At 45.5% G+C, this 17,496-nt stretch overlaps 1 protein-coding gene across 1 annotated transcript in view; it reads right to left on the bottom strand.

Annotated features, from left to right (window-relative positions):
* LOC134967017 (ly6/PLAUR domain-containing protein 3-like) overlaps positions 1–17,496 on the bottom strand; it is a 34,665-nt gene that overhangs the window by 5,835 nt on the left and 11,334 nt on the right. Inside the window, exons 3-4 of the mRNA XM_063944010.1 lie at positions 9,900–10,070; positions 7,233–7,379 (exon numbers count right to left, since the gene is read on the bottom strand). Of these exons, the coding sequence (XP_063800080.1) occupies positions 7,233–7,379; positions 9,900–10,070 (318 nt within the window). The remainder of the gene's footprint in view (positions 1–7,232; positions 7,380–9,899; positions 10,071–17,496) is intronic.

Genomic DNA, 17,496 nt, shown 5'->3' with positions numbered 1-17,496 from the left:
TCATATAGTCCTGAGTCTGCCCTGCTCCACTTGTCCACATGTCCGTGGTTAAGTGGACATTGGGTACAACTGCATTTTTTAGGACACTGGTGACTCTTTTTTTGAGGTCTATGTACATTTTCGTTATCGCCTGCCTAGAGAAATGGAACCTAGATGGTATTTGGTACCGGGGACACAGTACCTCAATCAAGTCTGTAGTTGCCTGTGAATTAACGGTGGATAACGGAAACACGTTTCTCACCGCCCAGGCTGCCAAGGCCTGAGTTATCCGCTTTGCAGCAGGATGACTGCTGTGATATTTCATCTTCCTCGCAAAGGACTGTTGGACAGTCAATTGCTAACTGGAAGTAGTACAAGTGGTCTTCCGACTTCCCCTCTGGGATGACGATCGACTCCCAGCAGCAACAACAGCAGCGCCAGCAGCAGTAGGCGTTACACTCAAGGATGCATCGGAGGAATCCCAGGCAGGAGAGGACTCGTCAGACTTGACAGTGACATGGCCTGCAGGACTATTGGCTTTCCTGTGTAAGGAGGAAATTGACACTGAGGGAGTTGGTGGTGTGGTTTGCAGGAGCTTGGTTACAAGAGGAAGGGATTTAGTGGTAAGTGGACTGCTTCCGCTGTCATCCAAAGTTTTTTAACTTGTCACTGACTTATGATGAATGCGCTGCAGGTGACGTATAAGGGAGGATGTTCCGAGGTGGTTAACGTCCTTACCCCTACTTATTACAGCTTGACAAAGGCAACACACGGCTTGACACCTGTTGTCCGCATTTGTGTTGAAATAATTCCACACCAAAGAGGTGATTTTTTTTGTAATTTGACCAGGCATGTCAATGGCCATATTCGTCCCACGGACAACAGGTGTCTCCCCGGGTGCCTGACTTAAACAAACCACCTCACCATCAGAATCCTCCTTGTCAATTTCCTCCTCAGCGCCAGCAACACCCATATCCTCATCCTGGTGTACTTCAACAGTGACATCTTCAATTTGACTATCAGGAACTGGACTGTGGGTGCTCCTTCCAGCACTTGCAGGGGGTGTGCAAATGGTGGAAGGCGCCACCTCTTCCCGTCCAGTGTTGGGAAGGTCAGGCATCGCAGCCGACACAATTGGAGTCTCCTTGGGGATTTGTGATTTAGAAGAACGCACAGTTCTTTGCTGTGCTTTTGCCATCTTAAGTCTTTTCATTTTTCTAGCGAGAGGATGAGTGCTTCCATCCTCATGTGAAGCTGAACCACTAGCCATGAACATAGGCCAGGGCCTCAGCCGTTCCTTGCCACTCCGTGTCGTAAATGGCATATTGGCAAGTTTACGCTTCTCCTCAGACGCTTTTAATTTTGATTTTTGGGTCATTTTACTGAACTTTTGTGTTTTGGATTTTACATGCTCTCTACTATGACATTGAGCATCAGCCTTGGCAGACGACGTTGATGGCATTTCATCGTCTCGGCCATGACTAGTGGTAGCAGCTTCAGCACGAGGTGGAAGTGGATCTTGATTTTTCCCTATTTTACCTTCCACATTTTTGTTCTCCAATTTTTAATGTGTGGAATTATATGCCAGTATCAATAGCAATGTACTTTATATACTGCGCACAACTGAAATGCACCACAGGTATGGATGGATAGTATACTTGACGACACAGAGGTAGGTAGAGCAGTGGCCTACTGTACCGTACTGCTATATATTATATACTGGTGGTCAGCAAACTGTGCAAAACTGAAATGCACCACAGGTATGGATGGATAGTATACTTGACGACACAGAGGTAGGTAGAGCAGTGGCCTACTGTACCGTACTGCTATATATTATATACTGGTGGTGAGCAAACTGTGCAAAACTGAAATGCACCACAGGTATGGATGGATAGTATACTTGACGACACAGAGGTAGGTAGAGCAGAGGCCTACTGTACCATACTGCTATATATTATATACTGGTGGTCAGCAAACTGTGCAAAACTGAAATGCACCACAGGTATGGATGGATAGTATACTTGACGACACAGAGGTAGGTAGAGCAGTGGCCTACTGTACCGTACTGCTATATATTATATACTGGTGGTCAGCAAACTGTGCAAAACTGAAATGCACCACAGGTATGGATGGATAGTGGGGGTCATTCCGAGTTGTTCGCTCGGTAATTTTTTTCGCATCGCAGCGATTTTCCGCTTAGTGCGCATGCGCAATGTTCGCACTGCGACTGCGCCAAGTAAATTTGCAATACAGTTAGGTATTTTACTCACGGCTTTTTCTTCGTTCAGGCGATCGTAATGTGATTGACAGGAAGTGGGTGTTTCTGGGCGGAAACAGGCCGTTTTATGGGCGTGTGGGAAAAAACGCTACCGTTTCTGGGAAAAATGCGGGAGTGGCTGGAGAAACGGAGGAGTGTCTGGGCGAACGCTGGGTGTGTTTATGACGTCAAACCAGGAACGACAAGCACTGAACTGATCGCAGATGCCGAGTAAGGTTGAAGTTACTCAGAAACTGCTAAGAGGTGTGTAATCGCAATTTTGAGAATCTTTCGTTCGCAATTTTACTATGCTAAGATTCACTCCCAGTAGGCGGCGGCTTAGCGTGTGTAAAGCTGCTAAAAGCAGCTTGCGAGCGAACAACTCGGAATGAGGGCCAGTATACTTGACGACACAGAGGTAGGTAGAGCAGTGGCCTTCTGTACCGTACTCCTATATATTATATACTGGTGGTCAGCAAAATTATGCACTGTACTCCTACTATATACTACAATGCAGCACAGATATGGAGCGTTTTTCAGGCAGAGAACGTATAATACTGGTGGTCACTGGTCAGCAAAACTCTGCACTGTACTCCTCCTATATAATACTGGTGGTCCCCAGTCCCCACAATAAAGCAGTGTGAGCACAGATATATGTAGCACACTGAGCACAGATATGGAGCGTTTTGCAGGCAGAGAACGTATAATACTGGTGGTCACTGGTCAGCAAAACTCTGCACTGTACTCCTCCTATATAATACTGCTGGTCCCCAGTGCCCACAATAAAGCAGTGTGAGCACAGATATATGCAGCACACTGAGCACAGATATGGAGCGTTTTTCAGGCAGACAACGTATACCTGTGGTCACTGGTCAGCAAAACTCTGCACTGTACTCCTATATAATACTGCTGGTCTCCAGTCCCCACAATAAAGCAGTGTGAGCACAGGTATATGCAGCACACTGAGCACAGATATGGAGCGTTTTTCAGGCAGAGAACGTATAATACTGGTGGTCACTGGTCAGCAAAACTCTGCACTGTACTCCTCCTATATAATACTGGTGGTCCCCAGTACCCACAATAAAGCAGTGTGAGCACAGATATATGCAGCACACTGAGCACAGATATGGAGCGTTTTTCAGGCAGACAACGTATACTGGTGGTCACTGGTCAGCAAAACTCTGCACTGTACTCCTCCTATATAAGACTAGTGATGAGCGGGTTCGGTTCCTCGGAAACCGAACCCCCCCCGAACTTCACCCACTTTACACGGGTCCGAGGCATACTCGGATTCTCCCGTATGGCTCGGTTAACCCGAGCGCGCCCGAACGTCATCATCCCGCTGTCGGATTCTCGCGAGATTCGGATTCTATATAAGCAGCCGCGCGTCTCCGCCATTTTCACTCGTGCATTTGAAATGTTAGGGAGAGGACGTGGCTGGCGTCCTCTCCGTTATTGTTGAACTTGATTGTGCATTATTGCTTAATTGTGGAGAGGACTGGGGAGCAGCTGTATAATATAGGAGGAGTACAGTGCAGAGTTTTGCTGATCAGTGACCACCAGTTTTATCCGTTCTCTGCCTGAATAAAATGCTACGTACATGTGCTCAGTGTGCTGCATATATCTGTGCTCACACTGCTTAATTGTGGGGACTGGGGAGCAGCTATATTATATAGCAGGAGTACAGTGCAGAGTTTTGCTGACAGTGACCACCAGTATAGGTTGTCTGCCTGAAAAACACTCCATATCTGTGCTCAGTGTGCTGCTTTATTGTGGGGACTGGGGACCACCAGTATAATTAATATTATATAGGAGGAGTACAGTGCAGAGTTTTGCTGACCAGTGACCACCAGTAAATAATATATAGCATTACGGTACAGTAGGCCACTGCTGTACCTACCTCTGTGTCGTCATTAAGTATACTATCCATCTACATTCTATACCTGTGGTGCATTTTAGTTTTGCAGTTTGCTGACACAGTGACCACCAGTATATATAGCAGTACGGTACGGAAGGCCACTGCTGTACCTACCTCTGTGTCGTCATTAAGTATACTATCCATCTACATTCTATACCTGTGGTGCATTTTAGTTTTGCAGTTTGCTGACACAGTGACCACCAGTATACTATATATAGCAGTACGGTACGGAAGGCCACTGCTCTACCTACCTCTGTGTCGTCATTAAGTATACTATCCATCTACATTCTATACCTGTGGTGCATTTTAGTTTTGCAGTTTGCTGACACAGTGACCACCAGTATACTATATATAGCAGTACGGTACGGAAGGCCACTGCTCTACCTACCTCTGTGTCGTCATTAAGTATACTATCCATCTACATTCTATACCTGTGGTGCATTTTAGTTTTGCAGTTTGCTGACACAGTGACCACCAGTATATATAGCAGTACGGTACGGAAGGCCACTGCTGTACCTACCTCTGTGTCGTCATTAAGTATACAATCCATCTACATTCTATACCTGTGGTGCATTTTAGTTTTGCAGTTTGCTGACATAGTGACCACCAGTATACTATATATAGCAGTACGGTACGGAAGGCCACTGCTCTACCTACCTCTGTGTCGTCATTAAGTATACTATCCATCTACATTCTATACCTGTGGTGCATTTTAGTTTTGCAGTTTGCTGACACAGTGACCACCAGTATATATAGCAGTACGGTACGGAAGGCCACTGCTCTACCTACCTCTGTGTCGTCATTAAGTATACTATCCATCTACATTCTATACCTGTGGTGCATTTTAGTTTTGCAGTTTGCTGACACAGTGATCACCAGTATATATAGCAGTACGATATGGAAGGCCACTGCACTACCTACCTCTGTGTCGTCAAGTATACTAGCTTAGTCACACAGCGACCTTGGTGCGCCTCTTTTTTTTCTTTGCATCATGTGCTGTTTGGGGACAATTTTTTTGAAGTGCCATCCTGCCTGACACTGCAGTGCCACTCCTAGATGGGCCAGGTGTTTGTGTCGGCCACTTGTGTCGCTTAGCTTAGTCACACAGCGACCTTGGTGCGCCTCTTTTTTTCTTTGCATCATGTGCTGTTTGGGGACAATTTTTTTGAAGTGCCATCCTGCCTGACACTGCAGTGCCACTCCTAGATGGGCCAGGTGTTTGTGTCGGCCACTTGTGTCGCTTAGCTTAGTCACACAGCGACCTTGGTGCGCCTCTTTTTTTCTTTGCATCATGTGCTGTTTGGGGACAATTTTTTTGAAGTGTCATCCTGCCTGACACTGCAGTGCCACTCCTAGATGGGCCAGGTGTTTGTGTCGGCCACTTGTGTCGCTTAGCTTAGTCACACAGCGACCTTGGTGCGCCTCTTTTTTTCTTTGCATCATGTGCTGTTTGGGGACTATTTTTTTGAAGTGCCATCCTGCCTGACACTGCAGTGCCACTCCTAGATGGGCTAGGTGTTTGTGTCGGCCACTTGTGTCGCTTAGCTTAGCCATCCAGCGACCTCGGTGCAAATTTTAGGACTAAAAATAATATTGTGAGGTGTTCAGAATAGACTGGAAATGAGTGGAAATTATGGTTATTGAGGTTAATAATACTATGGGATCAAAATGACCCCCAAATTCTATGATTTAAGCTGTTTTTTAGGGTTTTTTGAAAAAAACACCCGAATCCAAAACACACCCGAATCCGACAAAAAATTTTCGGTGAGGTTTTGCCAAAACGCGTCCGAATCCAAAACACGGCCGTGGAACCGAATCCAAAACCAAAACACAAAACCCGAAAAATATCCGGTGCACATCACTATATAATACTGCTGGTCCCCAGTGCCCACAATAAAGCAGTGTGAGCACAGATATATGCAGCACACTGAGCACAGATATGGAGCGTTTTTCAGGCAGACAACGTATACTGGTGGTCACTGGTCAGCAAAACTCTGCACTGTACTCCTCCTATATAATACTGCTGGTCCCCAGTCCCCACAATAAAGCAGTGTGAGCACAGATATATGCAGCACACTGAGCACAGATATGGAGCGTTTTTCAGGCAGACAACGTATACTGCTCCTATATAATACTGCTGGTCCCCAGAATAAAGATATTTGCACTGCAGCCCCCTGAAACAAAGTGAGAGGACGCCAGCCATGTCCTCTCACTATCATTTCCAATGCACGAGTGAAAAATGGCGGCGACGCGCGGCTCCTTATATAGAATCCGAATCTCGCGAGAATCCGACAGCGGGATGATGACGTTCGGGCTCGCTCGGGTTAACCGAGCAAGGCGGGAGGATCCGAGTCTGCCTCGGACCCGTGTAAAAAGGGTGAAGTTCGGGGGGGTTCGGATTCCGAGGAACTGAACCCGCTCATCACTAATAGATATAACTCGCCATAGCTCTTTGCATGCAATTTAGGTGCATTTATGGATGACTTGTATTTAGCTTGGCCCCGCTGTGTGTGACTGGTACACATAGCAATGATTCAATGATTGGTTATTTCCCAGTAACATCTATGTAGGAGGAATGTCTGTATTCTAAAAGTAATTTAAATAAAGGATCATTGTGTAGACTATAATGGGCCGTGGGGTGGGCCCACTCATGTGATGTCATCAGGGACATGTATCAAACTTTGGAGAGAAATAAAATACCAACTAATCGCCTTCTAACTGCCATTTTACAGGCTGCGTTTCAAAAATGTCAGAAGCAGATTGGTTGGTACTTTATCTCTCTCCACTTTATCTCTCTCCAAGGTTCGATACATCTCCGCCTCTATGTCAGGATGACTGCTGCTTGGAGAAGCTGAGTCCCAGAATCATAAACATCCTGCGGCAAGTTCCAGGCACCCTACAAGCCAAATACAAGGGCCACTGGGGCCCGCGATGGCATCACAGCTCGGACACCAGTAGTTATAGCCCAGATGTAAAGGAACAATATAATAAGACTATGGCACGGGTGACCTCTCCAATTCCGCCTGCTTGCAATCCCTCGTAATCATATATGTGACATTACCATATGTTGGTATTTACCAATGGATACTGTGACATTTCCATCGAAGCAGTGAGTGTAGTCATTGTAGCAGGTCTCGACAAGAGCACTGGATGGCGTACAGTCCACACCGGTTTTCTCAATACAGCTGTAGCATTGCTTCCGACTAGGCACGTGCGTTATGTTATCTGCAGCACACACATGTACAATAGCGGCATAATTAATGGGATACAATGCCAAGAACACATTTCCCTACATTACTAGCACAAGCTTTAAAACAGGTTTGTCAGATGAATAGATGTATGACACAGGAACCAGCCCTAAATGTCCAAACATGTCTTATGTAACATCATCCAACTCGCCATGGGACCCCTTTGTCAATGAGACATAACTCTTTTAGCACTCGCTACTAATGCTTTGGGGGGATATTTAATAAAACATAATTATCTCATAAAAGCTGGAAACTGATAATTATGTTTTCTGGAGATGGAGATAAATTTCTCCTTTTCAGTGGCAGTTGCAGCGCAGTACAAAATTCAAACAGGGGAGCCACAGCAACTGCCAGTGAGTCCCGAACAGCAATGTCTGGCAGTGTTTGGGATGGCAGTTGATGTGGCTCCCCTATTTGAATTGTGTACTGCTCTGCAACTGCCACTGGAGAAGAGATATTTATATCCACCTCCAGAGAACATAAATGTAAAATTTTCCAGCTTTTATCAGATAATTATGTTTTATTACATATCCTCCTTGGAGCTAGGATGTCAATAAGGCCTGGTACATACTATGCCCATCACTCGGCAAGTCAGATAAATGCTGCGATCCTCGCCGTGATTTTCCGATCACTTTGCTGATAACTTTCACTGTGTACTTTCTTCAATGGATTTAAGGCTAACACTCCTGCTACGTTATACAGTGTTCATGTAGTGATAACACAACGGCAGGTTGCTACGGAATTCTGGTGATATGATTTTGTTGGGTCGTGTCACGGCAGAGGGGGACTGATCTAGGTCTCCCATGAATCTGCACAGTAATAGATCACTTGCAATAATTATTACTGTCTGTTCCAAGTAGACTTGGATCAAATTCCCTTTGGTTCCATCTTTTCCCCATAATAAATAGATAGGTTCTATCTCTTCCCCATAAATAGATAATTAAATATTAGACTTAAAAAAGGCTTCAGCCCATCCCCAATAATGGCCAGGATGTAATGGAGTCCAAGTTTGTCGGCCGTGCGGGATGCCGGACTAAAGGGGCAATCATGTATGAGGCTAAACCATGTCTAGTACATGATTGCCTTTTAAAAAAAAAAAGTCTGAGTTCCGACTGCATCCCGCTCGGCCGCGAAACCTTGACTTCATTACATCCTGCCCAATGTCTCATCACACAAGAATCATGTCACACAAGCATAATCGTCATGCAGACTGCATATGTTCCCAAACCTATCTATAAAGGTGACTCTACCCCAGCTGTATCCTCACTCTCACCCCAAGGAGTGTTGCACCCTCAGTATTATTATCATATTTTATTTATGAGGTGCCACATGGGTTCAGTAGCACCATACAAAGGAACAGAACAAACAAGTCAAGTTTGTTAAGTTCAGACAGATACAAACAAGTTTACGACTTCACTTAAGTACATTATTACAATGTGCAATTAGCATAATTATGTAGAGAAGGCAAGGGAGTGAGAGCCTTGCTGGCACCAGCTCACCTTCTAAAGGAAATATGGGTAAGCAGAGGAGGGGAGAGCAGGAAATGCAGGTTAGGAGGAAGGGGTTAGGCTAGTGCAGAGGTCCTCAAACGCGATCCTCAAGGCACCCCAACAATCCAGGTTTTAGGTATGTCCATGGTTCAGCACAGATGGTTAAATCAAATTGACTGAGGTGCTAATTAAGTCATCTGTGGTCAAGCATGGATATACTTAAAACCTGGACCGTTGGGTGCCTTGAGGACCGCGTTTGAGAACCTCTGGGCTAGAGTGAAAAATTTAACTTTAAGGGCACGTTTGAAGGACGGCAGGCTGATCAAAGCCTAATGGAGGGTATTGCAGCATAGTTCTATATAACATCAAGGGATAAAATGGTTCTGATTAGCTGAGTTCATATTGACCCTTCTGGCTCACAGTACTTGGCCTGCCATTTTCAAGCCTGCCGCTGAAGTACGTCCGCTAAATCATGGAGTCTAAACTGGTTTTGAACTGTATTTGGACTTTGGCCTACTAGCTAACCTCAAATTAAACAACTTCTCAAACGCTGCACCTCAGTAATGATACTACTTCACCCTTCTGCCTCTTCCCCTGGTAATTCTACCCATCACTGCATAACATCATGGAGTCAATCCAGTTAGGTGCAAGGTTAGGTCCTGCAAGCCATTCTCATGGTGAGCTCGTGCTTCGAATATATTTGCAACCAAACCCAAACCTGTTTCCATGACATAACGTTATCACCATACACCTCGACCAGTTGGAGATGAATGTCAGGTGCTGATGTGCCCTTTAGGCGCAGAAATCTGATCACACTATGGAACCTCAATGCGTGACCATGTTTCCGCCAGCTCTGCCATCTTACACCTGATGTTGAGACAGTATGACTGATATGAGGCGCAGTCTATTGGCCGTGAGGGGAACCAGCGGCCTACCTGCTCTGGATCTATCTGATTATTTTTCTCAGGTTTGCTCTTAATGTAGAAAGTATGCATTATAATAATTACCATCAGGGGCAAGTTGGTAGTCTTCCAGATCCATGTCAGTATTACACAAGCTGCTGTTGCACTGATTAAGTTGAAAAAATATGGAGATCCCATAGAATAAAATGGATTTGTCCAACAACATTGAATCACCGAATCCGCAGCCTTTCTTCAGGATAATATGAGTGTCATGACCTATTGAATGACAAGACTTTTATTAGCATACGGTCACAAATGCTTTCCGCTCAATCAAATGTAGTTAGTTATGATGTTTGCATCATCCCCACTGTATGGTAATGTAAGTTATATTGGGGTCTATTCATCAAGCAGTGAACAGAGTGGAGAAGTTGCCCATGGCAACCAATCAGCTGCTATATATAATTTTATAGAATACACTTAATAAATAAATGCCTCAAAGCTGATTGGTTGCCACAGGCAACTTCTCTACTGTCTCACTTCTCCACATAGACCCCATTCTCTGAATCATTGGGTATCACTTGGAAATTACTGCACAGACCAAAAGGGCAGTTCTGGTTTCCCAAAACATGTGGAACCCATAAGTGTATTTGTTATGGGTGCAGGATGTGCAGGTGCAACACTCGCATCGCACCCTGCACCCAGAGTATACTTACCTTGTGCTGGCATGCGGGTCCCGTCTCCTCAGTTGTGCCAACTTTCCAGTGACACCTTCGGGAAGATGGCGCCACGCCGTGACAGAAAGACTCTCACTTGTGCACAAGCTCCATCTTTACAAATATCATCAGGAAGATGGTGCAGTGGAGGAGCAGAGGGATTGCTGCTTGGATGAGGCCCCCTCAGGCAGGGCCGGAGCAAGGTTTCTCAGCATCCTAGGCAAAATTTCAGCCTGCTGCCCCCCCCCCCCTCCCCAAACCACACACAGAGTCTTAATACATATAGGATATGCAGTAAAACCCAGGAAACAGGTATTATCTAGTACATCCCATCCAGCTGACTCTTAAGGTGCATACACACTGGGCATAGCAGGACACTATGGAAAGCCGCACACCCCGCCGTTCATCTACTGGTAATACCAGCGATGAAGCAGCAGCGCGCATCAGCGCTCCCCGCTCATCGCCAAGGCATATACACTGGCCGGTTTTGAACTGAAAGCAGCTCAACACACCAAAAGTGACCTGCTTTCAGCTCAAAATCACCCAGTGTGTATGGGCCTTAAGTGGGAACTTCAGGACAGATTGCTGCTGTAATGCTACAGGCGTTCTACCCAGGGTGCGCAAGAACTGCTAGACCAGGGCTGGATTAAGCCTTCAGGTGGCCCAGGGCACCTTAGGGGGGGTGGGGGGTGTCCTTCAGTGTAGTAGGACCCCTTATACTATCTAGTACTGATGCCCCTTTCACTTTATACCACACAGTATGAGTCAAAATTCACATTATAGCACACAGTATGAGACGAAATTCACATTATATCACACAGAATAAGCCGAAATTCACATTATAGCACACTGTATGAGCCGAAATTCACATTAAAGCACACGGTATGAGCGGAAATTCACATTATAGCACATGGTATGAGATGAAATTCACATTATAGCACACGGTATGAGCCGAAATTCACATTATAGCACGCGGAATGAGACAAAATTCACATTATAGCACGCGGTATGAGCCGAAATTCACATTATAGCACACGGTATGAGTCCGAAATTCACATTATAGCACACGGTATGAGACGAAATTCACATTATAGCACACGAATGAGCCAAAATTCACATTATAACACATGGTATGAGCCAAAATTCACATTATAGCACATGGTATGAGCCAAAATTCACATTATAGCACAAGGTATGAGCCGAAATTCACATTATAGCACATGGTATGAGCCAAAATTCACATTATAGCACACAGAATGAGCTGAAATTCACATTATAGCACACGGTATGAGACAAAACATGGGGGACAGGGTGTCACACACGCAGGGGGTGTACAGAGCACCATAAGGGCACAGGTTGTCATCACACAGGGCAACAAGGGTAGGGGAGCACTGGGTGACACACACACATAGGCAGCGGGGGGGGGCACAAGGTGTCATACACAGAGGCAGGGTCCACACACATGGGGAATGGGAGGGGGGCAGGAGGGCACAGGGCTCTCCAGCAGTCACTCACTGCCACCATGTCCAGTCAACCTTAGCTTGAGCTGCAGGGTGTCACTGTCAACAAAGGAGTCCCGCGGTGTGGATCCAGGCACAGCCCGAAGAGGAGGCCGACAGCAGGAGGATCCGAGCGCCAGCTTCTATGCAGCCCCATGGTGACGCGGCTGCCCGGTTGAGTAATTGGAGGAATCGAGGCACTCTGCACGAGCGGCTGCTGGAGGAGGGAGGGGGAGTGTGTGTCCGCCGTAACTGCTGGGGAGTAGTGTGGCTCACAGCTCCGGCACCAGGCGCCGTGACTGGGAGCAGCGGTGGGAAGAACATGAGCATGATCGGCCATAGCAGGAGTTGATAAAAACAAAAAAAAACAACTTCCTGGTCTGTGGAGAAGTGCCGGTATGCCATACCGCCGCATACCGGCCCACTTCGACCACTCTATATACATATATATATATATATATATATATATATATAAACACCCACTATGTAATAAAATACCAATGCTGCTCCTCACCTGTGCGGGGGGAATTAAAGTGTTTTGCATGCTTGCGGTGACTATATGGTGCACACAGCCACCGACACTGACATTACTGTTACGATGTTCCGTCATTTTGACGGGCCGGTAACTAGTGTATTTTATATATATATATATATATATATATATATATATACACAGAGCCGGCCCTAACCAACATGATGCCCTAGGCAAGATTTTGGCTGGTGCCCCCTAGCACCACCGCTGGTTCTGCCTCTGACCTTGCACCTCTTTACCAGCACCATCACCCCTCACCCATAGCAGTCCTTGTACCCCCTATATTTTAAATAGGAACAGTTCGCACATTTGACGCACAGCCCAAAAAGGGGCATCTTCTTGCTGGGAAGAGGCATGGCCACACAATAGTAACCCCAATTCCAATTACGCCACACAGTACTGCAACTTTATTCACATTTTACCTTGCAATAGTGTCCATAATTCATATTACACACAGTAGTATCACTTTACCTTATAAACGTTACTCCTCACAGTAGAGCCCCTTATTCACATTACATCACACTGAATTGCTCATTATTCACATTACACCACACCTTATTGCTCTTTTTTCACATTAGACGACACAGTAGTGCCCTTTCTATATGCAACGCCACATAGTAGAGCACCTTATACACATAATGCCACACATTAGTAATGCATTTATACACAATTCCACACAGTAATGCCCCTTACACATATGAGACACATTAATGTCCTTATAAACATAATGCACCTTACACATTATGACAACCTTTATTAATGCCCTTTTACACATAATGTCCCTTACACATATGCCGCACATTAATAATGCACTTATACACATAATGACACACATAGTGCCCCCTACACATTTGCTGCACATTATTAGTGCCCCAATACACATAATGACACACATACAGTAGTACCCTGTTACACATATGCCGCACATTATTAACGCCCTTATACACATAATGACACACATAGTGGCCCTTTACACATATGTTGCACATTATTAATGCATTTTTACATGACACACATAATGCTCCTTACACATATTCCGAACACTACTGCACAACCAACCCACTCACATGCACACAGCACTCACACTGCCACTAACACTGTGACCTCTGCCTCTGCTTGGATACAGATATGTCCTCATTAATCTTGCATCAATGCTAACGTCGGGCACCTTTTTTTAAATGAAAATGCATCTTATTTGCATTACTATGTGGCTAGGATGCACAAACAGCTTCTGCTGATTAAATTGATATGCAGCATGCCTATATACTGTGTGAGACTGTGGCTGTATCTGCATATGAAATGCTACATACAGAATATAGGCATGCCGCATATCATTTTAATCAGCAGAAGCTGCTGATGCCCCTAGGCATATCAAATGCCCTAGGCAATTGCCTAGTTTGCCTATGCCTATGGCCGGCTCTGTGTGTATATATATATATATATATATATATATTTATATATATATGTCATTATTTTTCCCCTTCCAGCAACCTCTACCTCTTATATATTTAAATTTCCCCCCTCACCCCCCCCCTTCACTTTACTGTATAAATTTACTGCTCCCCCACCCTGATCCTTTATACATTTAGTGAAGTTCTTACAATTGCATGGGGAGTTCGTGCTTCGTGGCAGTCTGTTTTTGTGGTGCGGGGCGGGAGTATGACGGGCGTTACCACAGAGAGGAGCGGAAGACAGTTGCTATAGCAACTGTAACAATATCCGGCAGCGCTGCTTCTTACTCTATGTGCATAGAGCCGCTGCCGATGGGTTACACAACCGCTCACACTGTCCGTGCTAAAGGGATGCTGCGGCGCGCAGCCGCCCAACTGTTATCAGCCGCCAGCACGGACAGTGTGAGTGTACGGACCCCATCGGCAGCGGCTCTATGCATATAGAGTAAGCAGCGCCCTGCCGGATATTGTTACAGTTGCTATAGCAACTGTCTTCCGCTACTCTCCGCAGTAATGCTCTTCATATTCCTCTTAAGGAGAGGAGAAGCATTCATCGGCAGCGTGAGCTGCCGCCCGCAAGTGGCCGGCGCCCATAGGCAGCTGCCTAAAGCTGCCTAGTGGTGGCGCCGGCCCTGCCCTCAGGTGTTAATACACTCCTGGTGGAACCCGGAATTTTGCACATGTATGCAGTGTCGGACTGGGGCATGTAGGGCCCACCGGGGGAATGCAGTGTTAGAGGACCATGTTAGGGGTGTGGCCAGTCTGCAGAGGGGGTGTGGCCTGCCACCTCATTGGTTTCACTAACCATTAGAGAGTGCAACGTCTGGGACCCTTCATAAATATATACAGTAAATTCAGCTGCTGCATGCATGATAATGTACCAGAGTAATAACAGCAATGCACTGTCGAAAATACACCATCAAGTACATAGTGTGGAACCTGATCCTTAAGGGGGATACACACGGAGCGATGTTCAGCTAATTTCTATTGCTTAGAAATTAGCTGAACATCACTCCGTGTGTAGGGGTGCCGGCGACAGGCGACAGGGGGGAGATTGCACTAAATTGAGGCCTTTTCAGCTATCCTATATGAATCTCAGCGGTAGTGGCAATTAGAATTTTCAGCCAATCAGCTTCTGTCATTTTTCTAGCACAGCCTGTAAAATGGCAGAAGCTGATTGGTTGCTATGGGCAACTTCTCTACTTTAGCTCTCTCCAAGGCGTGATACGTATCCCCTGTAATTCCTTAGGGATCTTTTTCCATCTTTTTTTCCAGTACTTCTCTTTTACTTCTAGTTTTCTTCCTTCTATCTTCTTTTCTTCTGGTAATCCAATGGTTTAAAAGCATTTTGAAGATACTGAGAGACATGCGCTCCAAGGATAAGCTACTGTACCTAATGCATGTCTGACTAGGGGTCTGTCCACAAGTAGGGGGCAGTACGGCTGGTGTATTGGTTAGCATTACTACCTCACAGCACTGAAGTCATGGGTTCGATTCCCACCACGGCCCAAATGGTGTAGAGTTTGTATATTCTCACCGTGATGGCGTGTGTTTCCTCCCACAATTCAAAAAAATATACTGGTAGATTAATTGGCTAAAACAAATATCTCTAGCCTGTAAGTGTGTGTACACACACGTGTTTAGGGCAGGCTAGAGGTGTTCTTATCTGATGTCAAATTCTATGTTTAAGTATCCAATCAAACTGGAAAATCCTATCCTTTATTGGTTACTTGCGTATAGACCCTACAGGGGTATCAATGAAACTCCATTAATACTTCACATGCGTGAGGCAGATGTACTAAGCCTTGGACAGTGATAAAGTGGAGTGCGATAAAGTTCCACGAAGGGAAACTAGACGCTACGCGTCTAGTTTCCCTTCGTGGAGAGACCTTTGCTGTGCGGGATGACGTCATCGCGCACCGCACATCATTTCAGTCTGTACAGGGGGCGTAAATGACCACGCCCCCTGTATGTAGCCACGCCCCCTATTGTCGCCCGGGGCGCACAGCGCCCAAGAACTGGCCCTGCCTGTCATTAAAACACAGCCTTTAAAACGTCAGGAGACGATTGACTGGTACTTTATCTCTCTCCACTTTACCATGGGGGTAATTCCAAGTTGATCGCAGCAGGAATTTTGTTAGCAGAAAGAAATGGAAATTACCCTAGGGTAACTGCCTCCCGGTGCTAGATGCGGAGATTCAACACAGCAGCTAAACAAATAGAGGTTGGTCAGACCTCAAAAGTAGAAATACACAAAAAACAACATATGAAGCGCTTGTGGTCACATATGAAATGAGTAGGTCTAAGCAATCCACATTCTAGGAAATTAAAAATTTATTCCAACAAAAAATATTAAAAAACAAAATATTCCACATTTAGAATATCAATAAAATGCAGTAAGATGTAATAAGATTGCTGCTTAAAGTCCTGCTCCCAAATGGAACTGATAGTCTGAATTAGATAGACTGCGAGTGACCTGTTCCTTTTGAATAGTCCCCTTTTGATCCCAAATGGACCCCAATGCTGGTATACAACCGTGAATAGTTACCACTGATGAACTCAAGGTGTTTAAGCGGTTCAACGTCCCGCAGAATGGCAGTCCCTTGATGCAAATGTGGATAGATTGCCACGGTTTCGTGGGGATCCCTCTCACGAAACCGTGGCAATCTATCCACATTTGCATCAAGGGACTGCCATTCTGCGGGACGCTGAACCGCTTAAACACCTTGAGTTCATCAGTGGTAACTATTCACGGTTGTATACCAGCATTGGGGTCCATTTGGGATCAAAAGGGGACTATTCAAAAGGAACAGGTCACTCGCAGTCTATCTAATTCAGACTATCAGTTCCATTTGGGAGCAGGACTTTAAGCAGCAATCTTATTACATCTTACTGCATTTTATTGATATTCTAAATGTGGAATATTTTGTTTTTTAATATTTTTTGTTGGAATAAATTTTTAATTTCCTAGAATGTGGATTGCTTAGACCTACTCATTTCATATGTGACCACAAGCGCTTCATATGTTGTTTTTTGTGAATTTTGTTAGCAGTTGGGCAAAACCATGGGGGTCATTCCGAGTTGTTCGCTCGTTGCCGATTTTCGCAACGGAGCGATTAAGGCAAAAATGCGCATGCGCATGGTACGCAGTGCGCACGCGTTAAGTATTTTAGCACAAAACTTAGTAGATTTACTCACGTCCGAACGAAGAATTTTCATAGTTGAAGTGATCGGAGTGTGATTGACAGGAAGTGAGTGTTTCTGGGCGGAAACTGACCGTTTTCTGGGAGTGTGCGGAAAAACGCAGGCGTGCCAGGATAAAACGCGGGAGTGTCTGGAGAAACGGGGGAGTGGCTGGCCAAATGCAGTGCGTGTTTGTGACATCAAACCAGGAACGAAACGGGCTGAGCTGATCGCAGTGTAGGAGTAAGTCTCGAGCTACTCAGAAACTGCTAAGAATTATTTATTCGCAATTCTGCTAATCTTTCATTCGCTATTCTGCTAAGC

Source organism: Pseudophryne corroboree, chromosome 10, assembly GCF_028390025.1.
Source record: "Pseudophryne corroboree isolate aPseCor3 chromosome 10, aPseCor3.hap2, whole genome shotgun sequence".
NCBI classification, from domain to species: domain Eukaryota; kingdom Metazoa; phylum Chordata; class Amphibia; order Anura; family Myobatrachidae; genus Pseudophryne; species Pseudophryne corroboree.
Note: the sequence above shows the minus strand (reverse complement) of the source record. Positions and strands in the feature narration are given on the sequence as shown.